We start from the raw sequence: 27,861 nt of genomic DNA, 5'->3' as shown, positions 1-27,861 counted from the left end.
GGTATGTTAAAACGCGAGTACTTGCAGTGTTTTGCGGCTCCGATCCTGAAAAAAAACCGCTACCGTGAAAAACTGTCTACTAACCGAGAACTATCTTTGTTGAATAGCTACAAAGTAAGAGAGGGCCACAAACAATAATTTGTTTTGTCTACTCCGTTGGGTGGGTAGCCTTAGGATAAAAAGGAATAATCTACTCAAAGACACTTTAAATTCAAACTTGCATTTTAAATGCATATGTGCCATCTAAACATTGGAACATCATCGGCATCAAATTAGAAACTAATCGAAATTTACGAGCCTCGCGCAAAACAACTTCTGATCTCCTATCTTTGTTGCTTATCCAAGATATTTAGAGCATGATTGCAAGAAATATATATCAGGGAACTTTTGTGAGTCATCATTGCATTTGGGGCTACAAAAGATGAACTGGTAAAAGCCTGGAGAATCGGCCTCAAATAAGACATAGCAGGAAATACGAATTAGCCTGACTTTACTTTGAGACCGCTGGAATTTTTGACACCGGACACTGTTTCCGGAGATTATCCCTCAAATTTAAGCGTTAACTTCTTGAGCACTATCACAAAAACGGGAAAACTTGTCAAATTAAAAACGTCTTGAGTGGTCTGGGCTGTCACTATTGAGGTGCCTATGACATCGAGGGCAAATGGTGATAAAAAATATACCGCATTCTTGACAGATAATTATTGACAGGTAACCTGCAGTTTTGTGAACAAGGTAATCGAAACGAGTTTTCATCAGACGAGATGTCATAGTGGGTAGAATTAGCAATATGGTTAAATGCCAGTCTAGCAGAAAGGCAATTAGTTGTTTTACTGATAAATTGTTTTGTAAAATAAAAAGTGTTCTTGAACGCGAAGTTATCGGCTTTAAAGCAAGAGTTTGGTAAACATGGAATCAACAAATTCAGATGGGAAAACCATTCCTCTTGTCAAAGGACAGAGCACAATCATCCACAAACAAGGAATCGAAAAAAAACAGACGCGAAAACCATTTCTGTTGGAGCATTGGCCGTCTATTAACACATATTATTATAATCCGCCTTTCTTCGGAATTTTTTCCACCGATGATACAACGTTTTAGGGAAAACTTTGTTTTGAGTTTCATAACAGCATGATTAATCTTACAAGTTGCTTCACTAATGTGTTACACCGATACGACAACGTCCGTGCCCAGATTAAAATTGGCGAAGTAGCACCCCTTCTAACAGGTTTCCCATCCCATTGTATCAGTAGACCTCAATAAGATAACGCACGCGCAAAAACTAATCACAAATGAAAACGGAAACATATAAGTACTTACGATTTTCGAAGCTTTCAGCAACAAAGACGAATTCCTGTTAAAAGTGAATTAAGAGAGACTTAAAAATGTCTCGGTTAACCTGTTAGAGAGTTTAAAAGATTATCTTGTGGCCATCATCCATATTTGCTGTAAAAATTCTACATTGTTAAAGACATTTCTATGAAGCACTAGCCTGGAGTGCAATGAAAAGTAACAGAAACTTTGCCATCGTTGTCTTCAAGCTGCCACGATGGATGAACTCAAAGGTTTGTACATATTTAAATAATTACACCGCTGTAAACGTTCTCGTTATGCAAGCAGGACATCCGCCCATTAAGGCTGTTACTCGAATTATTAATTTCATTTTGACACCGTTACGTAAACAGTGTGTATGGCCCGACAAATTTTGCATTTATCATTTATCAACAAGTTCATTCGTCAGACTATGAAGTAACGTAGTTTTGGTAGTTTCGTCATGAAAAGACATGGTGGAAAACTGTATTGTAACGCCGCTTTGAGAATAAAAGCCAATTATCCACAGATAACTTTCAGATCTTGGATTTCGTTCGCAAACCTAGTTTTATTAATGATCCGATTCAAAAATTTCCAATTTGTCAAGCTGTTTTCAAAGCTGTCGTGCGTATCTACTGAATATGTTGTAAATAGAAGAAGGCACCGGTCAGTACTGGGATAGAGTGGAAGTTTCAAAACGTATTTTCAGAAAACCTCTTGTTAATAGGGGAATCCTTGTTTACAATATTTGCCTCATTAGCATAAGCAATTCAGTTTCTGATGGAGCTAAAAATAAATCGGCTCTGAATATCGAAAGGTCAAAGTACGATTAACTCGGCCAATGAATACGAGCCTGATGCATTGAATACTTTTTGTGCAACACGGGTTTAAAAACTCAAAATTTTACATAGAATGTATGAGCTCATTAGCGCTTTTGCCACCCAGAAATTTTGCAGTTTTTGATGGACTATTTCTCCTTGAATATTACACCCAAAGAGCTCAAAATTTCACTATGTGCTAAGGTTTTCTAGCTCTTTAGCTGCCTGAAGTCAATTTGTACCTAACATGCATCGTTCTTTACGCAAAGCCGTATGCAAATGAGCAAAAATGTAAACAATAACGTCAGCATGAATCCGCCTTTTGGGAACTTAAGATACGATGACGAAATAAGACGACGACGACGACCGGAGGTTGGATTTGCACAAATGCACGTGCTACGCTTGTCTCTGTTTGTGATTTCGTCGTCCACGGTTCGTCGACGACGAAATTTGTAGAAGAAAGCGGTTCTGGGGAAAACGTAAGTAAAACCTGTGTCCTTGTAGCTCTTTTTAGCGGATTTCAACTGATTTTTCGAAGCTGTGTGCCTCTAAGAGTCTTCTTATATGTCGAATAGATCGTTTTTATGTCGAAGAGATCGTCTCAGATTGAATTTCGAAGTTTTTGCTCATTTTACAGGGGCGCATTTGGCGAGTAGTGTTTACGTGGCTACCTAGTGCCTGGCAGAAGAATCCGAGAAAACGTAGGCTACTGACAGCCGTGTACTTCGAAAACTTTTCTGAGAAACGTTTGCACCAAATTAGCACCTATTTCTTTTATTATTTGTTTGATTCTTTGACATTCAACTTCGTCGAGGTCAAACGGTGCGTAAACATCGTAAGGAAAATCAAGGTCTTTCGAAGAATAAAAGTCGTAAAGAAGAACAAATTCTTCGTCCGTCATCAATGAAACCATCGTCCTAGCATATTATAAACGAATTACGTAAGTCTTTGAACGCCATAGCCAAACAAAATTCATAATGACTTAAGATGCCGTCGTCTTCCCGCAAGACCGTCCGCTTAACCTTCAAATTTTCCCTCCGAAAACCAAATCCTCGGTCCAGTCTTTCTCGGATGTAAAGCGTCGTCGTCGTCCCTTCGTCGTCGTTTCTTAAGTTCCCTAATAGGGACCTTAAGAAACCACGACGGCGACGGCAACGAGGACGTGGAAAAACAAGAGATCTAATCGGCAGAACAATAGCTCAGCATGTGTGTTTTGAAACTTTGTACATTTCTTAGCCGTCCTATGCAAAACAACAACGTGAAATCGCCAAAATTTGGGTCGTCTGCGAACCGAAACCGAAATTATTTTAATTTCCAATTGGAACTCAACGGATACTTTATACGTCATGCTGAAGTTGAGCTGTGGCGCTGTATGACTGACAGTAAGCTCCTGCAGCCATTTTTGAAATTCTAACTAAGAGTAGAAATTCATTTTTTAATCGAAGTCTTCCTTGGCGTCGCTGTCGTAGTTTCTTAAAGTCCCTAATAAGCCAAACGCCACCGAAGATCGACCATCTTGCTAAATTCCAACTCTTGACTTGTCAGCCATGTAGATAATTGTGAGCATATCGATAAGCGTTTTAATTGGTTGAAATTAGGCTATGTGACGGAAATATGAAGCAGGCTATCCAAACCGTGGATTTGACGAGGAAAAAAGCGTTGAAAATTGAGTTGGGTTTCCCATTGCAGAATAATTTTATTTCGCTGGCAATTAACCCAAATGATTTAACAGAAACAAGTGTCCCTCACTCCAGGAGAGTTTTGGGCTATCTTCGTACGCTGATTCAAAGGTAGCTAGTCTGAATACTTAAATCTTCTTGAGTTGAAAAAAACATTAACAAACAGCAAAATGCCACTCGTGTTTTGTTAAGTCACCCCGGAAAAAAAAAATGTGTATGCACTGAAATATATTATCCATGTAGTTAAAGAAGGGAAAGTCATTGTTTTTCTTGTTGTCATCAACAGGTTTATCACCTCGAGAGTCGCAGTGGACCACCCTAAACAGCATACCGATGACGCCATCCGGATAGTAATCCTCTATAAAAATCAGGATGCTGCAGTGTCTATCAACCGACAGCTGAGAGATCTTAGCAGCAAGGTGCAAAAGACCATTCAACCCATGTTTATTAGCCGCAAGCTTAAACAAGATCTAAGCCTGCGTGAGCCCAAGCCTAACATCGTAACCCAGCAACGCGTTGCTTATCTATTCAAGTGTGACCTGTGCGATGCAGGTTATGTCGGGTACACAAAGGGCCACCTTCACACGCGCGTTGAGGGACACCGTCAAAAGGCGTCATCTATTTACAGCCATTATTCCAAAGAATATAACACTGCTGTTCCGAACAATTTCTTAGCACGCTTCAATGTAATCATGAAATGCACGAACATTTTTGACTGCCTTGTTAATGAAATGCAGTGTATTCAAGATCTTAAACCAGCATTGAATGTACCTACAGTCGGATTCTCTTCGTTATAAATATTCATGTTATTAGCTTGGCACTCTTTTATGCAAATTTGCTTCAACTTAGCCTCTTCACAAACCGCATTTTATCATTGATTGCGTAACCTTGATAGTGGCGCAAGATGCACCGAAACGTTGGTTTCTATCCCTTATATTTCTTGTCTCATTTATCAATGTTGCATACCAAATCCCTTTCACAGGTTTGACGTTTACGCTCCTATGAGGACTGCAACATCGTCAGGAGCAGGATATTAAGAAGAAGGATTACTTTAACATTCATTAATCATTGTTTGCAAGAATCGACTTTTATTTAATTTTTTTTCGGGGCAAAGTTGAAAATAAAAATAGGCTTTTTTGTTTCTGCTATGGCATTTTACGATCTTCAACCTTATGAATCTATGTAAATTGCAAAATTCTAAGTAGCGATTAGAAATCAAATTTTGAGTGTCTCCAGTTTAATAATCAATGATGGAATTGATCTACACTTTCTTATTCTTTAAACTAAATGACTTGACCATGTAGACAGGTACCAAATAATAACTTTCCGTCTCTGTAAGTTGCTGAGTTAAGGTTTTCTAGTTTTTTGTATTTTTGTAATATTTTACTTTCAAAAAGTGATTCAAAGTTTTCGTCAACTGATTTCAGAGATAGTTTAACGACTAGGCGAAATCTAAAAAAATGTGAAATTAGTTTTGGGAAGATTTTATGTGCCGAGACAACCCATGGCGTTTTTATCAATGATTCAGGTCAATTTAGGCATAGGCCCGTTAAACTAGATTTGCATAGTAGTTTCAATCATGTCCTAACAAACTTTTTCCTAAAACTGCAAACTACACCTTTTGCTGTTCATTACGAGGAAATACGCATTAAAACATTAGCGATATACTTAACTATCATTATTCATCTACTTTACTGGAGCAGACATACCCCCTTCAAAGCTTTGAATGATAATTTTCTCCGAGGTAAAAAAAAAATAAGGGGGGGGGGGACCAACAAAGAGTATTATGGAAAAAAATGTGGAAATACCAAATAACATCATCATGCATCATTTAACACTAAATCAAATGATCTATGGACTAGGACTGCATTTTGCGCATTCAAGCCTTTATGGAGCAATTTTTTGTCAATAATCTCAGTGTACCTGATCATCAAGTATGCAGTGAAAGACACAAAACACGACTCCCTAAGGAAAGATTCAAAGGAATATAGATTAGAAAGCAATTTATCTCTGTACATTTTCCCCACTTAATATCAAACATGATTTAATTCTTAATAAATCGATCACAATTTTCCATGATAGGATTAATAAGTTAAGAAACTGACATCCGTTCATAATCAGGATCTCCATAGCTTACCTGAGTTGAGTTGAGCACAATGAAGAGACAACGCAAAGCTTCATTGAACTGTATGAATCCAAACAAATACGTGAAACCAAGTAAAGGAAGTAAAGCAAGAATGCTCTTTAGGCCTTTCCTGAGATAAGTAGATCAACATGCATCAGTTAGTAAATAAAGAAAACGGAAAAAGCGAAAGAACATTTTAAAAGCGATATCGACGAAACAGTACGCGTAAATAAAAGCGAATATTTATTGTGCTATTATCTGGTGTATATCACAAAGCTTTGTAGAGAGATGAGGTACGACGCGCAAAAATCATCATTTTCTGTTAACAAAAATGTCTCAAATGTATCAATGCGCAAAGCTAATTCTACTATAGCATGCTCACAAACTGAAAAAAAAAGTTGCAAATGTGAAAAAAGATTTTCAACTTGCAAATACATCGGCGAATAGATCGCAGATCTCTAACAACAAGAGAAGGGGAAGGAATACTCACTCTGGGAAAGGAGCGAATGCAAAAGTGGTGTTATTTGAGGGATTAATGGTATTTCCCGAGAATAAACACACAAAAAGACGTAAAAAATACCAGAAGAATGGCCAAAACTAGTCCTTTGAAAATCCACTGGTTTCCGTTGAGCCAGCATCTAATCAGGTGTTTTATGATGAGAGAGAGTTAGCAAATAGACATACAATTGTTTCATTTTTAAGACATAAAAGGTGCACTCATTCTTCCTTCTATTTTAACTATTTCTGCCTGACGTAGCCCATACTGGTCCAAAACCCGTTTCTTTCAGGCTAACGAGACCTGACTAAAATTCAATGTCGCCTAAGATAAATCGCAACTACGATCCCTGTCACACAAAAACACCCTGCGCATGTGCCCTAAACAACTTCCATGACAACTGGACACTGGAGCAACGTCATGCTAAACGGTCTGATATTCCCAATGTTGAATATTGTCGTTCGATTAATTATCGTCAATCAGAACACAAATTTCAAAAGATTTTTTTTCTGTAATTGATGATCAGTATTTTTTATCGAGGGAATGGTGATGCACACAAAATAACCAGCTGTCTCAATTAAGAAGTATCAAGACAATGTGACTTTAAACATTTCAAATTGTGATGTTCTGTGTTGAGTGCTGGCGAAATAATGACAAACCTGTCCCGCTTTATTCCCATTCGTATTACCAAGGATACCAAGTTATGTCGATAAATGTGACTTTCCCCATATCATAGCTTAACGGTTCAATGGCTGCCACCAAACTCACAATCACCAGAGGGATTCCTGCAAGACATACATATATTCACCAAGTCACAACAGAGATGGTGCATTGTGAGGGCGGATCAAGAGGGTCTGTCACAAAAGATAGCTGTAGCCTCTCCGAGCAACAATGTTTCTATTTTCTTATGTTAATCTTAAGACCACAGGGTTAGCTGATTGTATGAAAATTGAGCGCTGTTATAAAGTGGCCGTGGAATTTTCCAGCCCTTCTAATTAAAATGCTGAAGTGGTTGTGGTATGGACCCTTTCAAGGAGCATACACGTTTTTATCTACACTCGTCATATATTAGTGTTCCGGGAGGGTCTGTCCTTGAAAAGCTCGTGAAAGTTAATGGGGAACTTGCACCATGGTTTCGCAGAGATAGATGCAGCATTTTGCTATTGGCAGTGAAGGCGTTGAAGATAAACCACGTCCAGAGGCCCTGAAAATAAGTTTTCACTCAAGAAAGAGGATGTTCGCTAATTTCTTCAATTCGCAGGGGGTCCTTACAAAGCTACAATCACTGTTACATGTGACATTACTTCACTTTTGCCAAAAGTTGTTCTGCATATGCAGTCAATAGCACGGATTCGAAGTCGGTCTAGATACTAGTTGCATCATGACAGTGCAGTACTCCAAAAAGCTCGCCTCACACAGATGTACGTTGATGACAATGGTACTCGTTTAACCTTTTCCACCGGCTGAAAACGGACACAGATTTCCGAAAATGTTTCAAACAGTTGGGAAATAGTGGTGCGACATCCAAAATTTTCTTATTAACTGTAAGAGCAATCCGGTTGATAGGAACATGTATGTTCGCAAATAGGGTCACCGCAACTTACAGGATATTTCTCTCTAGTTTTGAAGAATGTCACATCTAGAACACCTACTAGGTTACCGAGGCCCATGGACAGCAGAAGATTTTTATGCACAAACAACTTTTCACTCTTTATCCTAAGATATAAAATGTAAATTAGTGTGGTAAAATTGAAGCGAACGAAAGATTTTACGCTTTAAAACAACAACTCGAATGTGCATATACAAATATTATCACATGAATATCAATGAATATAAGTATATCTGCGATCTCTTTTGTCAGATATCACAGTTTAATTTGGGCATAACATACCCCTCGCACTTGTAGAGACTTTACCTTATGATTGTAAGGAGTACAAGTGACACGAACACTGCTGCTACTGAAATACACATGAGAACCAACTCCAAGTTGTCCTGGATTTCTCTTTGCTTGAGTGACTCGGGCGTGAGCTCAGGGTTGAGGATCACTTGATCTCCGCTTTGCTACCACACAAAGAAAGCAATACTATAATGACGTATTTCCTTCTCACTGACCTCAAGCTTTTGACGGCAACAGAAAAATCGTCTGCTTCTATTTTTTTAGGGTAACGATTTTGACAAAAGCTCGTTTCTATAAAAGGATTACAAGTGATGCTGGATAAAAAAAACACACATGGAAGGTGGGAATATGGTTTAATAATCTGTGCCGACAAAAGTTTAAACGGAAGAACTCATGATGAACTTAAGGACTTCCGGTGAGGGTGTAGCCGATATTTATTAGAATGCACACTGGTTTAGTGGGGAACTGGAAAAAGTAACGGTGTAAATGTATGAGTACACATAAGTACTCCAGCTGATTCACAGGCTTGTTTTTCAAATGCAGCTTTTAATCACCAGTCGTTTATCCTAAAGTCCGTAAAATAGAGTCTAATAGTCATCAAAACCACCTGAAGTATTCATTGTACTGATCAGATTTTCGATACAACGTCGTCATTACTCAAGCCGAACGCGAAACCGGCGACAAGGATCTTAGAACCGTCCAATTTACTGAAGAACGAGACATTACTATTGCTACATTATCATTGATTAACAAGATTATGATAAAGTTCACCCCATCAAATGTAATCAGTTTACAGCCATTTGCTTCCAATATTTTTTTTTCTTTGTGGCTGGACGGGACCTTAACCTAAAGAACAACAAAACGTCATTATAATTATTGACTTTACTCTTTCAATAATGTTCAGTTTTAGACAGTTCAGAATAAGACAATTCAGTTAGGGAAGATTCTTAAGATTTGGCTTTGTTTTTTAAGGGGTTGAAAAAACTTGACTTCCCAATTCGATTTCTGCGGGATTGATTGTAAACATTATACCTTGATTGCATTATCAGTAGTATACATTAAAGCAATGGTTCACTCTATCAAAACAAGTCAAAACGAAGCTACTCCCTCAAGACACTCCTTCTTGGTGTTCTCTCTCGCTCCACACTTGTCCTTCACGGCATAGTTTGTTCTCGTTCCTTAGTTTGCATTCAGAAAAATCAAAGAAATAATAAATTTAAGATTTATAAACGAAACCGAGCGTTTTCTATTGCTTCTCAGTAACGATTCTACAGCCCAAATCTTTTGCCACCAGTTTGCCTTCAGATACGCTAATGTAACATTTACTTGGTAGTGCAAGACGTACCTTGTCTAAAATATTAGAACTATTTGTGGTGTTTACGACAGATGTTAGGTTCAGAAGAACTTCTTTCGATGAAAAATGTGGTAGCCATCGATGTGATTTCACGTTTAACCTGATATCTAACTGGTGGTTTGTGTCTTGCCGTTGCGGATGCTGCATGAATCGGTTGAATTCTTCAGGTTGTGAACATCATTTTTCTGGGGGGAGGTTGGAAAAATAACTTAGAGAACACAGAAACCCCAGCCACTCTAAGATAATGAAAAGAAAAAGGAAATAAATGAAAAAGAAAACAGTTATTAGAGGCGATGGGAGCTTCACTCAGCGGAACCTCAATGCTGTTCACAAGAGTTTTTTTCCGCCACAGCGCGAGATTAAGAAAGTATATCCTCTTTCCGAGACATGTAGCTGCCATTCTAAATCTTAAAAATTAGAAGGAGAGCTTTATTCCAATCCTGATACCACTTCTAAAGCGATAGATATAGGTATTTTATTTTTGTAGAATCAGTTCTCGTTTTCCTTTGGCCTTTCTTGGGATCATTATTTCTTGGTACTTCTGTCCGTTGTGGTACTCCTGCTGAGTCAGCCCCTGTTTGATACATATTATTTTGCATGGAGTTCAGCAAATGGTGCACTATTACTTGCAATAGGAGGGGTACAAACGACAAAGACTTGTTTGAAGAGTTTTTCACTTACTTAGATCCGAATAAAATATTTCGACCCTTAAGTGTTCAAGTGTTTACTCAACCTTTCAATGCCTCTCCATCACACTTCCATCCTATTTACCAACTTACTTGAGAGGTTCATGACATGCGTTGTTAGAGCCTGTGAGTGACGCAGCTTCCCTAAAGAGATGGCACACTGCGGTTATCAAATCTATTCGCTCTTCCTGTGTAAGAAAAATGTATGAAATCAGTAATTGGCCTTGATTGAAATGAAAAATTAGTACAGTGATATCATCTTCACGCAGTTGGCTCACCAAATTAAAGGAGCTTTTAGTCTTACAGAAGTCTGAGGTGGATGTGGGAGGCGCGTGCTCGTCAGCCACGAGAATGTCCTGCATTGAAAGAAAGGAAATTAAAATGACTGAAGGGGAAAACACCCCCCAAAAAAAAAACTGATGGTGTGTTTAGGGTAAATATATGTGAGAAGGGCATGTAAAAGTTAACATTTCGGCCAAAGAATATTATCATATAGGTAAGTTTGACTAGATTGTCACAACATGAATCGGAAAGAACCCTTAGTTTCCATTTACTGATGAATGACTCGCCTTATCAGGAGCGTGGGACACACAGAAAGTCCGAAACGTTATAGAGAGTGTCACATGGGGACCTAGTTAAGGCTTAATTCATTAGAGAGTGTTATTCCATTGCCAAGCTCAAAATCTATCTCCAATGCCATTTAATTGGAGAGTTGACTTTTTAAGATTCAACCGTTGTGTAAAAGAGAGGTTTCTGTACCTGACAGAAGGTCATCGTGATATTAGCGTTCTTCGAAGTGATCGGTGTTAATAACGTTTTTACGGCTTGGACGAGATTGCTGTAGATCTCGAAGAAAAACTCTGTTGTTTTGAATCAATCAATCAATCAATCAATCCTTTATTTAAACACGTGACACCTAGGAGTACAGAAGTTCTCGTTAAAACGTGTACGTGTATGTACAATTAGAAATAAAACATAATTTCTGTAAGAATACAAATAATAAGTAGATCTATTAAATAACTAAAAACAGGATCGAAGATCATGGACAAGAGCTATCAATAAAAAGTTACAAAACGCCCTATTGAAGCAGAAAGCTCTCGTGAAATGCCGAGAAAGTTTGTGATGCTAACCTCCTTAATCTGAAAACGAAACAGCATAGTGACAACTTTTAATAAAGGAAAGAAAAGATCTTAAGATATAGTCTATTCCTACCATCTTCTTTCTACTTTGTAAAGTTAAATCGCGTGAAAGATCATATTAACTGCAGAAATACAGTCGTTCTGCTCGTTTATTTCTTTCTAATTACTTGTTAGTTGTGCAGTAGGAGTGGACCATAAATTCCAAGTACACCAGTTAGAGATTCTGCTAGAATCTCAACTGTCAGTCAAAAAAAGATAACAGCAGCTACTTGATTGTAAAATAAGAAGGGGTGTGGTCGTCCTATATTAACAAAAAGTAAAAAGACCCGTGAGCCAATGATACGAAATAAATTACAATACTGGTAAGATACGCAACGCCCACAAATAAATAGTTCGCAAAAAATCACAACCCAGATTACCAGAAAAGAGGAAAGAGAAAAGAAATGAAATTTTTTAAGCGTTTTTACCAACTTTGCAGGAGGGTATAAAAAGGCAGATCACCTTTTGATTGAAGTAATCAAGAAGATCTTTATTTTCACATTTACATGTCTCGTATAAGAGTCTCCACATGGTTGTATATGTGCCATAAACACAATCAAACTGAAGCGTTCCTGAAAAGGCAGTTACATGTGCAATATCAGGAACGACCTAATTTTCTTCTTTGAATGAAACAGCCACCTTTCACAAATTCTGCAAGAAAAGGTTAGATCCGAAATAGTAATCTTTCATGGACCCTCCGAAAAACTGTCCAGTGTCCCATTTAAAGCCACAAAACATGTTCAGTGAAACCAGGTTTAACTGAATGAAAATCAGTAACAGAAAACGACAAACATCAGTTCCAGAAACTCCTACGAAAAAGAAATTTAAACAATGTTTAATAAAACAGCTTTGAAACGTGTTTTCTCTTAGATGTAAAGGTGATAGAAAAGTTAAGTGTAGCCTTTGTTTGCAAAATATCACTTTCGTAAAACGCTACCCAAAAGTCTTAAGGATTAAGCCGTGTATATGTACAGGTCAGAGACATTTCATATAGCTCCCTTTCAGACGTTTAATGGAAAATATAATAACATTTTCTACAATAGCATTATCCGACATATTTCATTGAACTTCTTTCATACTTTTAGAAAGGCATATAAACTGCAATATATTTTTTGTAGAGCAAAGAAATTGTTGAATTGGTCAATTTTTCTGTGCAATCGTAGAGTCTTTGCTATTCTTTTCTTTTACCAATAAAAGATAGGCTGATAGAAGGGAAATCCCCTTTGCTCTTTTTCTGGTAACGTAATGGGGAAGTTATAATCAAAGAATGAAACACGGGAGAGAAAAAAGTGCCTTCCAAAGGATACTTGGAATGATCGGGGTGCGCCTAAGATTAAGGTGATCAGACTTGGTTACCGCAGAAAAAATGAAAATCACTGATAGTCCACATAGTTCTTATCGACCTAGCTGCTTTATTTGTAATTTATTTCTGAAATTTCTCCATCAGCCAGGAATCAAGGCGTCAAAAACTCTCCGGATCAAAAGATATTGTGTTCGTCTCAATTAACACAGACCTGTTAAGGATGGATCCATTGCAGAACACCGTTGTATTTCCTTTGCAGAATAAGCTGATCTTGGTAACTTAAGAGACATCGTATTTTTCGAGGCACAGTAACCTAAAAACAGAGTTACAGCGTTAAGAAAAACTCAATAAAATATCAAACCTCCAAGAAACGACTCTTCTTTAGTTTCTTCTAGAAAGCTTAGTGTTCTTTCTTTCGTACTATCGTCTGCCTGAGCAATCGTTTATTCTTATTCCGGCTACGTAGCGACTGCAGATCTTTTACTGTCTAAGAGTGGAGGGAAGATCGAGGAAAAAGAGAAAGATATTTAAGTACAATTTATATGATCGAGAGCAACTGATCGGGACTGTACATAATGAAACGCAGATAAAAAAATAATATGTATGCCTCTAGTTAACGAGCGTTTGTTCGGCAGAGGAAAGGTACTTTAACATCATGATGACCCAGCTAAAAAATCTCGAGAGAAGAGACAGTGTTCTAACTGACAATATTATTGTGAGGACATTAAATTCTGATTGAAAAAACTAGACCAAGAGTAGCGATTCTAAGCAATTCAATTTATTCAAAGTAAAGAAATGTGAAGATGAAGAAGTGATCACCGAGATCCGAAGCCACGACGCAATTAGCGTGGTAGTCCATTATTTCCCATCATTGTCTCCCATTATTTCACTTACAAATCCTTTCTTCCTTTATTCATAGGTAAAACTTCTCTCAAAATGTAAGTAATAACTCACATTGGTCACAATCGTCCTCGACTGATCGATCAAAACATTCATTATCATAACCATCACATCGATTATCCATCGACAGAATTTCGTCTCCACTTTTGCATAAGAAAAGGTCGTCGTAGAACGAAGTGATATTTTCTATGTCTTTGAAAGAAGAGAAAAAAAAACAGCAGACGTTCAGACTATCCTATTTTGGGGCTCAGTACAGTGGTTGTACCCTCAAAAAACGATAATTATAACAGCTTCATGCAAAATATGTTTCCTCTATGTCATAGTAATTCAAGGTGTTACGTTCTCATTACATCTACAGTTACATGTCTTTGACCTGACTTTGAAGTGTGCACATAATTCACTCGGCGTTGTTCAACATAGCAACCAGCCCTCAGTATCTAATTGTTGGTGCTACAAAAGAAATGGATATAATTTTCCTTCCAGTTATCGCCATCAAAATAGATGGTGCCATTCCATCTGCAAGCTAGAGGAAAATAAAAAGGTGCGGATAATTAACCAGTCTACTAGAGAGCAATAGGCATTTATTATACAGATATTGATGAAATACCAGGATTTTCCTTTTACTAAAAAGTCGCATCTTCATCGCGCGCAGTGAAGATACTATTTTTATCTTTCACGTATGAGGATATTGATATCGCCATGATTACTAACATGATTAGCCATGGAATTTGATAGAGTTTTTCTCTTCTTCATTAGAGGTTTGACTTTTTGGAAGATAAAATATAAGTATTGTTGACTTTATTTCTCCTTTATTTCTCCTTTATAACTTTATATCTGAGTTTCGTAACATTTTTGTGACATGCGTTTTGCGATAGGTGACCACTTTAATTGTACTATTTTGCTGTTTCGAAAATAAATACATGAAATGTTTGCTTGCGAACAGGATTTTTATGTTTTTCCCCTTGGCAACCTAATGTTTAATTGTTTTGCGTTACTTGTTGCGTGACAACATCCGGGCATGTGCCGAGAGGTCTTGGGGTCAAATCAATGCATGACCCTCTAAGAGTAAAGGTCGTTAACTGCACAATCTGCTACTATCGTGTCACTCTATTCTTCGACTCGCTGGGAAAGGAGTGTGATTTCCATCGCTCGGGTTTATTAAGAGGTAAGCTCTCCGTTTTTTCTCTTCTCCAGTATCTTCGGTTGGTTACATTGGCCAACTTTTTATTATCGTTACATTTGCCAACTGTCTAATTTACTCGGTTCACTTCTACACGTACGGCCCTCAGTTGCTGCTTGTTCGTTTGATCCTTCATTGTCATGTCCACCGGGGTTCCATCGGTCCTTATTTTGGGTCCTTCATTTGTCAGGTGTCTCGCATGCGATGTAAGATCCCAATTTGATCCTCGGGTCCATAACAATTTTAATCTTGCGAGGACTTCGTCTGATCAGTTACACGGTGTTGGCGGACGTACTGTGGCGAAGCTTTGGTCGTTCGATCTTCACGTGGTTGAACAGATTACTCCCGATATTGTCATTCTCAAGATTGGAACCAACGATCTCGTGCATAAGAGTCCTGAGGTTGTTGGCTCTGAGATTGAGAGTCTGGTTTGTCTTTCATCCGAGTTATATAAAGTTCGCGTCGTTTGTGTTTGCCACGTAATTCCACGTGGCCATTCACACCACGGGGCGGCCTCTTTTTTCGAGCGTGTCGCGATTCTACAACAGTATCTCGGGGTTGTCCTTTCTCCGATCCCCAATGTTTTTTGTCGGTTCCATAGCGCCATTTCTCACCCAGGGAAAGATTTGTATTTACCCGATGGCGTCCATGTTAATCCAGCGGGCCAGTACCATTTATATCGTAGCTATAGGGGCGCCATTTTGCGAGCATTGCGCTTGCTTTAACATTTTTCTTTCACATTTTTTGCATTTTTTTGAATTTCCTTCCTTCCACACCTCACAATAATAGTACAGTCATGGCTTTTTACACATTAATATGGTCTTAGTTTTATTGCTTCGGGGATTAGTCCTCGGTAATTTTCATTTATTTTCATTTATTTTATTGTATGAGGATGTTACCTCCACATTTTTCATTAGAGGATTCGTCCTTCTCTGTATGGATTCGTCCATTGTTTTTGCTGTGTGAGGATTCTTCCTCCACATTATTAATTGGGGTTTCGTCCTCATCCGTATGGGATCGTCCGTTGTCTTTGCTTTATGAGGCTTCTTCTTACACAGTTTTATTAGAGGATTCGTCCACATCTCTATGGATTCATCCATTGTTTCCATTCTCTTCCCTGTTATATTTTAATTTGGCATAAGAAGGATGCTGCTGCGTCGACATTTTGTCTGACAGGCTTTACTTGCCTCTTGTTTTAGTTTTTCTCATTACTGGTATTTCCCTGTTGTTGTCATCTAGTTTTGGGCATTGTCTGGTGGTTTCCTTCTTTCTTTTTTCAGATTTAGTATGCCTCCAAAGCGCTCCAAACGTTGCGGACGCTTTCAGCAGAGGCGATTGAAATTGCAGCCGGGGACGATCATCCCCGAAGAAAGACCAGGCGTGCTGCTTCACAGCACGCCTTGAGAACCAAATTTCATCCCCTGGCAACAAGACTGACCAGTCCCCACCAACTTTAACTGCAGCTTCTAAGGAGCCACATACCCTCTCTCTTCCTCCTGATTTAGTGGAACAACTGGTCACTCGGGTTGCGGACGAAGTAACTCGACGCGTCTCTCCCCCAGATAATATCAGACCCATTTTCAACAGCCAAACCCCTACGCCCTCTGCATTGTCCGAATTGCCGCTCGATTCAACCACACCAGGACCAGCCAGCGCTGCCCCTGTGTCCAGCACTTCCATTACATCTGCGGACATGGTGGGAGGTATAACACAGGGGTCCTTGCACACTGCGCAAACAGCTCTCTCAAGTGACACGCAATTACCCACTCAGCTTTTCTCTTTACCAAATCTTCCAATAGATGCTAGGGTGTCAGAAAAGCTCCGTGCAAAGATCTGGAACAATGAGCACTTCGATTTTAATACTTTACTTTGTAATCCAGTTATGGAGAATAGATACCAGGTAACCATTTCAAATTCTGACAAGGACAAAATTCCTTCATTATGTTTAGGGCCTCTCGAAAACGCCAAGAAGCACTTGTCAATCGAAACCTGGCTAGGCTGCTTTCATATTTTTGTTGGGGTTTACCTTAGTCAGCTTCTTCATGAGTCCCCCGCCCTCATGAAATATGGGGAAGTTGTTCAGTAATTGGCAGCCAGAGGTGGTAATTTGAAGATTTATGATGAGAACTTCTGCTTTCTAAGGCAGGCACAGCCTGTGTCATTCCCATGGGGTCTCATCCATTGAGAATTGTGGATGCGGGCTCAACATTCTTTTCGGAAACCAACCTTTCCTATGAGTCAGGGACATTCTAAGCCACACAAGCAAAGTACCCCGAAAGGGTACTGTTTTAAGTTTCACAAGGGAGTGGATTGTGATCCAAGTTGTGCTTTTAAAAATTTGTGTTACAAGTATGACGGTCCCCATGCAGTCGTTGGAAGTAATTTTCGAGGCCAGGGCACCACCCTGCCTACCAAGTCCCAGCCTAAAAAATCGTAATTTGCCGACACCCGTCATTGTTGAGCGTTTCGTTTTTCTTCTGTGTGGGTACAACCAGTCTATCGCAGCGTTTCTTTCATCAGGGTTCGAGGAGGGGTTCCCTCTACATTGTGAAGATGTCTCTGCTTGCTCCGATGCCAAAAATTTAATTTCAGCATCAGAGAACCCAGCTGTAGTAGATGCTAAAATTCGTAAGGAGCTTGACGCAGGTCGTCTAGCTGGACCATTTTTCACTCCCCCTTTTTACCCATTTCGGATTTCTCCCCTGGGTGTTGTTCCGAAAAAGACTCCCGGGGAATAGTCCCGCAGCAGCTACCAAGAAAATAGGTGTTGCTTCTCCCATCACCTCAGAAAATGTTTGACTGTGGATTTTGGTGGACCGAAAACTCCTGATTAACGCTAGGTAGTTCGTAGACTTGATTTGTGGTATAGGTCTTGAATTAAGGGATGTATACTGACGTCACTTCAGCTCAAACATGAAAACGAGGAGATATAACAAATGGAAGATTTTTACCCATTTGTGGCTATGAAAGGGTTCCAGATTGAACCAAACTTGTTGCAAACGTTAATTACTGTTAAGGGAAAATGGTCATAATCATTTTGATGTGTCACGTGACATCACGAGACACAATCCAACCAAAATCTGCTTTTTTTAAAGAAAAAAGGTCGGGGATGTCTACATCTTTTTTTTTGGACTGTAATAGTGTGAATCCTATGGAATTGAAATATATCTGTTGAGAGGATTTTTTCCGTTCCACAGCATGCATTTTTTGCCTTTTGTGGTGAGTTTTTTGATGATAATTGTGGTAATAAGCCGCCTCAGGGTTCCCGGTTCATCAAACAGCGGTAAACATACAAAGCCAATTTAAAGCGTTTCGAAGCAGATTTATTGCTAAAATAGCTTGAAAAAAATTCAGTTTTACAGACCAAATGCCCAAAACGTTATCCTTCAAATTCTATTGAATAGCTTATATCACATAGCTTAAGACTTAATTCCACCGAAATCAGAAAGGGCAATCCTTTGTAGTTGATTCTATACACGATCGACAGGATACAACTCAAAACTGTCTCGCACTTTAACTATGTTTACATAACTTGTTTCAATCTCTGCGATATGTAACATATCCTTTGGAAACTAGGATATTAAAGCTACATTTGGAGGCTACTCGCTCTGCGAGGACGAATCTTCATCGTCGTCGTCAGTGTCTACTAGCGTTCCATGTGGATTGCTGCAACTATCGACACTTCCCATACACATGCAAGCCTCGATGCAAGCCAAATTGATATTGGCACAGGAACAATTGCTCTCACATGCTGATTTCTTACACTGACACGTCGTTAATTCCAGAAGGCTGCTCGGTGCTGGATCTTTTGTCATATAATGGGGCCTAAGGGTGTCCGCTATCTTCTCCCAGCCATTTTCCTCAGCGGGAGGCAGATCTTGTCTTGCTATCAATGCCATTCTCCATATATAGGTTTGGTAGGTAGCTCTTCTCGCATGTTGACAAATGCTGCCAGAGGTAGGGGGCAAAAGTTCACTTTTGTGTCTTTTCTGGCAGAACACTGATCAAATATCGCAGTTCGTCAGCAGTATTCGACGTTTTCTTCATAGCGGGGTATAAAGCGCAAATGAACTTCTCACATTTAACTCTGCATGCGTCGTCAAGAGTAGGTGACATCCTTACTATTCCAAGGCTTTCTTGGTGTGCTTCAGTACGTCGTAAAACCTCCCAGGCCTTCTTCTTGCCAACACAGGCTATCGCGCTTGTCGTGTCGCACCCTGTAAATGCATGAAAGGCTGGGAGGGCCTTGCACAACCTCTGGCCCAGGTTTTGGCATAAGAGACGGACTGGCACATATCGGCGACGATGTCTTACACCTGTTCTGAGCCACAGCTTCTCACATGAGATATCACTGAGTTGTGTAGTACACAAGACCAGCACATCAGTATCGGGAGACTGTACAATGATCCTTGTCTCCGGGCGTGTTGCCTATTTGATATGGAGTAGTAATCTGGTATCCGCCTCCTCTTGGTCCGACGATAGATCCTCCAAGTCCTCACACACCTCACGAGTGACACATACCACTCTTTCACCTTCCTTGTATCCTCCCGCTATGATAAGCTTCTTGTTGGCTGCCAACTTCTCTTTCCCTATCTTGCAAATCTCACTCGTCAAGAAGTCTCATATGTTGATCTTGTTCTGCGGGTTTCCAATGTACTTGCTCCATTGTTTAGGGATCGGAGTAGAAGGACTATTTATACGGATCTCTAGAGAACTTGAAGTTGCTCACCTTGCGCGTTCTCCACCCTTGATTGATGTCTCCAAATATTGGGCAAACACCAGGTGTACCGCGCTGCAGTTGTTCTGTGACAGGAGCGATACTGTACTTGTAAAGTACTTCATGGCGAGCTCCCCAAAGGTAGTCGTTCCTGCAGGCTTCATCATCTGTACAGTGACCATCCCGTCAATTATGTATACAGTCCTCAGCGTTGATGGTACGAGACAGGTAACAACTTCAACTTGTTCTTCTAGAAAGTTCAAAACCGCACTCTTGGCCGTCTTCCTGAAGGTTCCATCCTGGTGACTAAGCGTAAACGGCACCGTCGACAGCTCATAGCTGAGCACTTCCCTTAGGTTAATTTGTCTTGCATTCGCAGCAATTAGAAGCCTGCCAAAGAGGTCTCTGTCTGCCCTGACAGTTATGAACTTTTCATTTGTGGATTTTACGCTTGTCTTCTTTGTGGTGGTACTGAATGTTTCGATCTTTAGACTGGTAATAGGTTCCCAGAAGCTTGTCTCACCGGTGTTTAGACGCTTTTCCACAAATGCCTTCATCTGTTCTCTGCCTTTATCTGTACTAGCGAGCAACTTCTCTGCAATGCTAGATGCTAACACAACTCCTGTGGCGAAGTTTACAAGTTCTCCGGTGTCATCGGCAAAAGGGTGTGTCATCGCGCCGGATGTAAAGCAAGCAAGTAACTTACTAACGTCACACTCGTCTCTTGTAACTCTGTTTGCTGAAGCTTCCTTGTGAGCAACACCTAAGCGATCAGTCTTCTCGACGCCATACATGTTTTTGAGGGAGGTCGTGACGGTTGCACGCTCGTGACTTGTCAAAAACCATCGCGGAAGCGCTCCTGGTCTTTGAGAAATACCCACGATACCGCCTTTTGCTTTCGAGTCAGCATTTATGGATTGTTCTAACGCCATGTCGGTGGATACTTGGGAAAAGGTATTACTTGATCGGCTAACAACATGGTTTCCATTCATGAATTCCTGATAGACTCTTGGATGCTTCGTTTCCAACTGTTTCATGTCAGAGAGATAGACTGGGAGCTAACGCGAATAGTTGAATAGAACCTGAGAGGTGGTGGATTGCCATAGCGAGACTTATATGCTTAGGTCACTTCACTTTGGAATTGGATGCTGAATGAATAACATCTTGAGCGACAGATATCACTTTGAGTTCGTCTTCTAGTTGTTTCCAGGTGGCGCTCGAAACATCTGGCTGATCACTTGCGCATATGATTTGTCGTATCAACAAGTACAGACTCTTTGGTATTATTTTCTTCACAGTTTCCATACAGATATCTCTGATATCGAGAGGACGCAGTTCTATTCCATCGATGTTCTTGATGTCCTCTCTGATATGCCTTGCAACTCTCAAAATCTCCTGATCAATAGGTGGGGCTTCAGCTTCATCCATCTTGGCCGCTGCTGCTTCGTTTATGATGTCTTGAATAGATAGATCACTCGAATATACTATCTCTTGCTTTGTCTTGTTGGCTTGAAAAAATTCAATCTTGCCCAAAAAATGCCTCTTTAAGCGTTCTTTCAATCGATGTTTGGTGTAGCTCTCTCCTTCGACTCCTGTTTCTTTCAGATTCTCTTGGTAATTCTGTAGGAGAGTCAGCATATCGTATGCTCTTCCGTCCGAAATTCCAGGGGTAATGCTCCTCACGAGATCTTTAAAAGCCGCGTTATGCGCAGATACGTTATCACCAAAGCCTTGATGCTTTAAGTTTGACTTCCTAACATACGAAGAAAAGCAGTCTTTGTGATATTTTGCTTTGGCGGCTATCAGGTCATTATTTACGCTAAGAAGACAGTGCAGCATACATTCGTCACCTTTCGCGTCAGCAGCATTCTTGATACTCTCCCACGCTTCGAAGATGGAGAGTATATATGAAATATATGAACTTCATATATTTCATTGTATCTGACATTGTACATAGTTGCCACTTTTCTATGGGTATTGTTTCGACAAAATAAACATCTCGACCAATCAATTGCGGTTGTGGTTGACCGTGAAACTCTCGCTAAAGTCTCTTCTTCCCTTTCTTGTTCGTTTTCTTCGCAAGATACATGTTCAACGACAAAAGGGTCAGACGTACTGATAGCATAGCGAATATTTTGGTCGCTGGTATAGCTGGAGTAACAAGATGAATGGCAGTAAACATCTTCCTTATCGAGGTCGTCCAGCTCTCCGGCAAGCCTCCTAAAAACATTATTTTTACGGCTTTTTACAACACTAACTAAGGTTGCCACAACTCTTCCTTTCCTTAGGATCTCATCACGATCTTCCGCGCAAATTATGAATTTCTGCGAAGAAGTCCTCGTTACTTTTCGTTTCTTTAGTCGAGGAAAGGAATCAAAGAACTGTTCGTCGTTATCTAGACTAGCCATATGTGCTGCAAACATAGCAAAAGAAAATGCCCAACATAAGTAAAACCTTTCGTCTCTTTGTGAAATTAGAAACGACGGCTTAACTAAACTGGAGAAAATAACGAAAGAAGAAATATTACGAGCGCACGTCATGGAAGCTTTTTTGGCATTTGTAAGATATTATTACAAGAAATCTTTGAAGCCTAATCCGTGTGATTGTGCTGATTTTAGAAAATGGAAGGAGAAATTAATTACAAGAATCCGACAACAGGAACATTAAAGACTAAAGTCACAGCAGATAAATTGCTAAATAAAGTTTTTATTTGTTTTTTTATTAACCTTAATTGTAATTTATATTATTCGCTGTGTATTCTTGTGGAGTAAATTTCTTAAAAATAAAGTTATTATTTTAAATTATATTCGGCATTTTTCGTGACTATTACACCACTTTTTTATCATACACTACAAATGCACATGCGCAAAGTTTAATCAACACTAGTGAGCATGTCTTCTGTAACCACTAAAACTCTTTCACATGGATTGCATTTACACTACTGTTTCATATATAAATTCGACTGACTCCAATAAGATCTAAATGCACAGTGATTAAACAACTTAAGAAATAAATTGGTTTTCCTGATTGTGTAGTGGTCATCACACCTGACTAGTCGCTACGTGTTGATCGTGCTTGTCTAGCCGCTCCTACTGAGCTGCCAGGCCTCAAAATAGTCTCATTCGAAAGCTAAACAATTTCTCAAGCGTCCTAGACGCTTAATATGGCGAGCTGTAAAGCGAAAAGTTTTATTTTTCGCTCATCGCCTGGCGCCAGTGTCGTCGCCATTAGAAGCGCTATCGAACAAGATCTCGGCGCTCGAATCTTCAAAGTTGTCCGAGAACCCCAATCTGGGCAATTTTTAGTAGAAGTCAACACTAAAGAACAAGCAGAACAACTCTTTAGCGACGGGTTCGCTCTTAACCATCTCCACGTTCAACCAAGCCCGCCAAGTGGCACGTTTACCAACGTTTCCATAATGAGCCTTCGCGCCTATATCGACGATACAGAAATCATTCGGGAGTTAGAAAAGTACGGCGACATAAAATCGGAAGTCATACGCCTCAAGTACAAAACAGGCAGGAATAGAGAACGGGAATTGTCTAGTCCGCATGGTTTTAAGCAAACCGAGTGTCCCTTATGCACTCAAGATTGATGAAGAATGGTGCCGTGTAATACACGCGAACCAGAAACCAATTTGCACCATTTGCCATGAGGACGGCCACCGCCGGGCCGAGTGCGGTGGCCTTAACCTGATTGCCATTTACGCTCCTCATAGGGACACCGAAAGGAACGCTTTCTTCAAAGAATGCGATACCTATCTCTCGCCAACACACCCAAATTTCCTTGCGGAGATTTCAATTGTTACACTAACGCTAGACTGGATAAGCGCGGGGGAAACCCCATCGCGAAACAGTTTGCGGTTAAAACTTTTAACCACTTCCTGGCGCAACACAATCTCGTAGACATCTGGCGTAAACAACATCCGCACACCCATGCATTCACGTGGACAGACCAAAATCCCAACGATCATTCTCCAATTTTAACCTGCATCGACAAATTCTATGTTTCGCAAGCTATCACGCACTTAACAGTCGCGACTAACATTGTGCCATACCCCCTTTCACTCCAGTGTGCCCTGTCACGCACTCCGCGTGGACAGGGATTCTGGCACTTTAACAATGCATTACTTAATGACGCCTGCTTTAACAATGACATTTCCGCCTTCTGGTAAACCTGGCTCACAAAGAAAAATGATTTTGATAACCTCCTAACATGGTGGGACAAAGCCAAATTCCACTTTACACAAATTTCGATCAAACACTCAGCCCAGCTACGGAGAACAGCCCAAGCCAAACGCCACGCACTTGAAAAAAACATCATGCATTTAAAACAACAAGTTGCAACATCCGTTGAGCAAATCTTAACCGCGAAACAACGCCTCAAAACATTCGAGATCGCCGAAATCGAATCCCTCAAAATTAGAACCAAATCCCCTTACGCCGACCCGGAGGAACACAGCACCAAATATTTTTATAATCTTGAACGCGCGAAACAAGCTAATCAAAGTATAAAAATTTTCACCAAAGATAATCTCGACTCGACACGATTTCCGACCCGTACGAAATCCTGTCAGAAGCCCGCCAATTTTACACCCACTTATATACCGCAGAGCCACTCGACGAAACCACCCAGCGTGAAATTCTCAACATTCACACCCCTTCACTTAACCCCAAAAACCAAAGAAAATGCGACGGCTTAATTACCTCAACGGAACTCACCAAAGCGGCCAAATCCATGGGAAAAAATAAATCGCCCGGTATTGACGGTCTTACAGTCAATTTTTATCAACACTTTTGGAACCTCCTAGCGCCGGAGCTCACGGCAGTTTACAATCACGCATACACCACAGGCAAACTTTCCCTTACGCAACGACCGGGTGTAATTACTCTACTCTTCTAAAGAGGCGACCGCACGCGCCTCTCTCAATGGCGCCCCATTACCCTGCTAACCACAGACTACAAAATCCTCACGAAAGCCCTCACGAACCGGCTCACATCAGTCCTCCACACCATCAAACACCCCAATTAAACGGCGTGTATCCCCACCCGCACCATTAATGACAACGTCAGCCTACTCCGCGACGTTATCTCATACGCCAACGATTCCCACACGCCACTTGCCCTTATCTCCATAGATCAACTCGAGGCTTTTGACTGAGTCTCACATGCTTTTTTTTTCAAGCGCTAGCCAAATTCGGTTCGGCCCTCAGTTTATCCGGTGCATAAAACTTCTCTATAACAGTGTCTCTAGCAGCGAGAAGACGAACGGCCGGCTGAGCGCCTTCATCACCCTCGAAAGGGGGCTCAGGCAGGGCTGCCCGCTATCCGCCCCTCTGTACATTATCAAAGCCGAAATCTTAGCCCTACACATCCGCGCTCACCCAGAGATTCACGGTGTTACCCCCCCTCCCAACTCCCAGGATGAAATTAAACTGTCCCAATATGCAGACGACACTTTCCTTCTACTTTCAGACGTCCATTCGATCGACAACGCCCTTTCTGTCCTAGCCGCCTATGAGCGAGCCTCTGGGGCTAAAATAAATGTCACCAAATGTAAGGCCCTGTGGGCTGTCTCGTTCTAACATCGCACCGATCAACCACACGGATTCGACTGGTACAATGACTATATCCTCGAGAAAATCCTGGGGATATACCACGGTAACATCGACTGCACGACGATTAACCTCAAGCCGCGACTCACCAAAATTAACAACACCATCACAGCCTGGTCGCATAGACAGCTCAGTTTTAAGGACAAAACACTGCTCATAAATGGCCTTCTCACCTCGGTTCTCTGGTATTATGCCACAGCCTTCCCTGTACCCGACTGGGCCGTTCGCGAACTTGATTAATCCATTTACAGCATTTTCTGGTCAAAAAAATGCCCCTAGTAAACCGGAAAACCCTCGCGTACCCCCGCGACCAAGGCGGTTCTAATATCCCCTGCATCCAAACAAAAATCACGGCGCTCCGCTTATCCACGCTACGGCAATATCTGGACCCCACTATTACCGGGTGGAAACACTCTCTCTCCCATTATCTGCGGGTGGCAGGCCAAACTCTGAGCCCTTTAACTTTCGCCACCTTATATTAGACCCACCACATCGACCCAGACCTGCCCGTGTACCACCGAGAACTGCTACGCGTGTGGCTTCAATGCCGACCCCATGTTTCACGCCAGGTGGAGGTTTCCTTACCCCAGATTCTCTCCGAACCCCTATTCGTAAACCCCCAGATAACCAAGATAACCAACGAGGGTGCTCCCCTCTCTTATAAACACTGTATTAATGCAGGCGTCCACCAGGTTAAAGACTGTGCTATGCGGCCATCCCGGGCTTTCTCCCCGAGACGGCCATCTACGAACTTATCCCGGCTCACGGCCCCGCGAAACTAGCCCGAGAACTCCTGCCCCTGATGCGACCTATCCCTGAACCCTGGCGTAACACTATTTCTGATTTCACCCCACCCGAGAACCCCACCAGTCCCACTGCCGAACAATATACACTCAACGCCACTTAACTGCCATTGGTGGACGCGACAACTTGCCACTTCTAGAGGCTACTCACCTCCAACTCTTCACAACCCGTCCCCGGGATCGAATACTGGTCCGAACACCTCCAGCCCCCCTTCTGCTGGTTCAACGCAGGTTTCTGGAAATCACTCTACTGCCCGTTTCTGCCCAACAAATACGATGATCTCACATGGAAGATTGCCCATCGAGTGCTCCCCACGGCGCTCTCCCTCCATAGGACCAAAGCCTACCACAGAACGGCCTGCCATCACTGCGCTGCAACGGAAACCATTGATCACTTACTCCTCCACTGCCCTAACCTGAAACCTTTCTGGTCCTTAATCAACCGCTACGTAACCGACATTTCTGACGGCCACACACATCTGACAGAACCCACCGCCCTCTTTGGGCTTCAACGCAACAAATCAAACGCACACCGCTGTGACGAACCGCATTTAATCAATTTTATTCTTCAGTTAGCAAGATATGCAATACATAAGTCAGCGGTCGGATACCGCCTCAACAATGAACGCGTAGAAATTTTTACAATCTTCTCTGCCAAAGTCAAAGGTGTCATCGAGAGCGACTTCGTAGAACATAAAGCCAAAGGCACCACCCATCTTTTTAAACAGAAATGGTGCATAAACGATGTAATAGCCAGGGTGAGCAACGACCGGCTCAGCCTCCAAATATAAGCAACCGTAGTCATAAGTACATAGACACCTCCACGGCCACACAGCGTAACACACTATAAAACAAGATTGTATGTGAAACAGCTAGTAACTAGTTAATTCATGTCATGTAAGATAGCTGTAATTAAACAGCTGATATTGAGCTGTTTTACAAGAAATAAAAAAGAAAACTTAAAAAGTAAATTAAATTATAAATAAACATGTAAATGAATCAACTCTAAACTTAAAACACGTGAATAAAATAATCCTAACTGTAATCCTAAACATGTAACCCTGAATGAACAACAAATTAATCCTTACCGTGAAAGTGTCTCATACATCTGTGTGATAAAAAACCAATTTTATTTTACCCTAACCTTTGACTCCCGTCTTGAATTTACAGGATGTACAGGATTCTGTTTCATCAAAATAGGATCTTGCAAAAGATCCTACAGGATCCTACAGGATCTTGTACAAAATCCTGAATAGGATCTCAGGTAGGATCCCAGTAAGGATCCTATCAAGATCTTGGACAGGAACCTGGACAGGATTTTCACCAGGGAAGGCTAAGATATTTATCGAGTGCATTCGGTTTAGATAAAGATGAGATTTTTATCCAAAAGAGCTTTGGAATAGACGAAAAACAACGTAACAGAATACTGTAACAGAATAAAGAATTATTTATCGTTTATAATGATGATACTTAGAGACAATATAAAACCATAGGCGCCGCCATCTTAGAAAGTAAAACCTCGCTCTCGTGAAACTTCTTTAAAGCGAGGCTAAACAACGGGAAGTCAAAAAGTCCCTCGTTTTAAATCATCAGGTTCGCTTAAGCCGTTTTTTAAATTTAATTTTGTATTTTATAGCATGTTGAACTCAGGTTATGAACATCTTTTATATGGGCTTGAAAAAAACTTTATTTTGACTTTATTTTGACTTAATTTTGACTAAATCTTCAAAATACTTTATAGAACATATTATCGCGCTAGTGCAATCTTTGGAAATTGATTTCCAATAACTGGAAGTTTCA

The 27,861-nt window shown here is 40.7% G+C and overlaps 2 protein-coding genes, 1 long non-coding RNA gene and 1 pseudogene across 3 annotated transcripts; 2 read left to right on the top strand and 2 right to left on the bottom strand.

The window, feature by feature from the left end:
- The first annotated feature begins 1,549 nt into the window (after positions 1-1,549).
- LOC148735321 (uncharacterized) lies at positions 1,550-5,486 on the top strand. Its single transcript, XM_088752933.1, has 2 exons — positions 1,550-1,565; positions 4,001-5,486. Exons 1-2 carry the CDS (start codon positions 1,550-1,552, stop codon positions 4,603-4,605), a joined length of 621 nt encoding a protein of 206 aa, XP_088609059.1. The 3' UTR covers positions 4,606-5,486.
- A 1,653-nt stretch (positions 5,487-7,139) lies between these two features.
- LOC148735320 (uncharacterized) lies at positions 7,140-8,540 on the bottom strand. The gene is made up of 3 exons (XR_015998780.1): positions 8,345-8,540; positions 8,034-8,145; positions 7,140-7,214 (listed from the first exon to the last, which is right to left on the bottom strand). It is a non-coding gene; the product is annotated as an uncharacterized LOC148735320 (long non-coding RNA).
- Positions 8,541-16,620: 8,080 nt separating this feature from the next.
- LOC148735319 (uncharacterized) lies at positions 16,621-17,665 on the top strand (annotated as a pseudogene).
- An 861-nt stretch (positions 17,666-18,526) lies between these two features.
- On the bottom strand, positions 18,527-20,711 carry LOC148735318 (uncharacterized). Its single transcript, XM_088752932.1, has 2 exons — positions 19,657-20,711; positions 18,527-18,875 (listed from the first exon to the last, which is right to left on the bottom strand). Exons 1-2 carry the CDS (start codon positions 20,679-20,681, stop codon positions 18,527-18,529), a joined length of 1,374 nt encoding a protein of 457 aa, XP_088609058.1. The 5' UTR covers positions 20,682-20,711.
- Positions 20,712-27,861: the final 7,150 nt, after the last annotated feature.

Source organism: Stylophora pistillata, chromosome 3, assembly GCF_964205215.1.
Source record: "Stylophora pistillata chromosome 3, jaStyPist1.2, whole genome shotgun sequence".
Classification (NCBI taxonomy): domain Eukaryota; kingdom Metazoa; phylum Cnidaria; class Anthozoa; order Scleractinia; family Pocilloporidae; genus Stylophora; species Stylophora pistillata.
The sequence above is the reverse complement of the archived record's forward strand: the minus strand, read 5'-3'. Positions and strand labels throughout refer to the sequence as shown.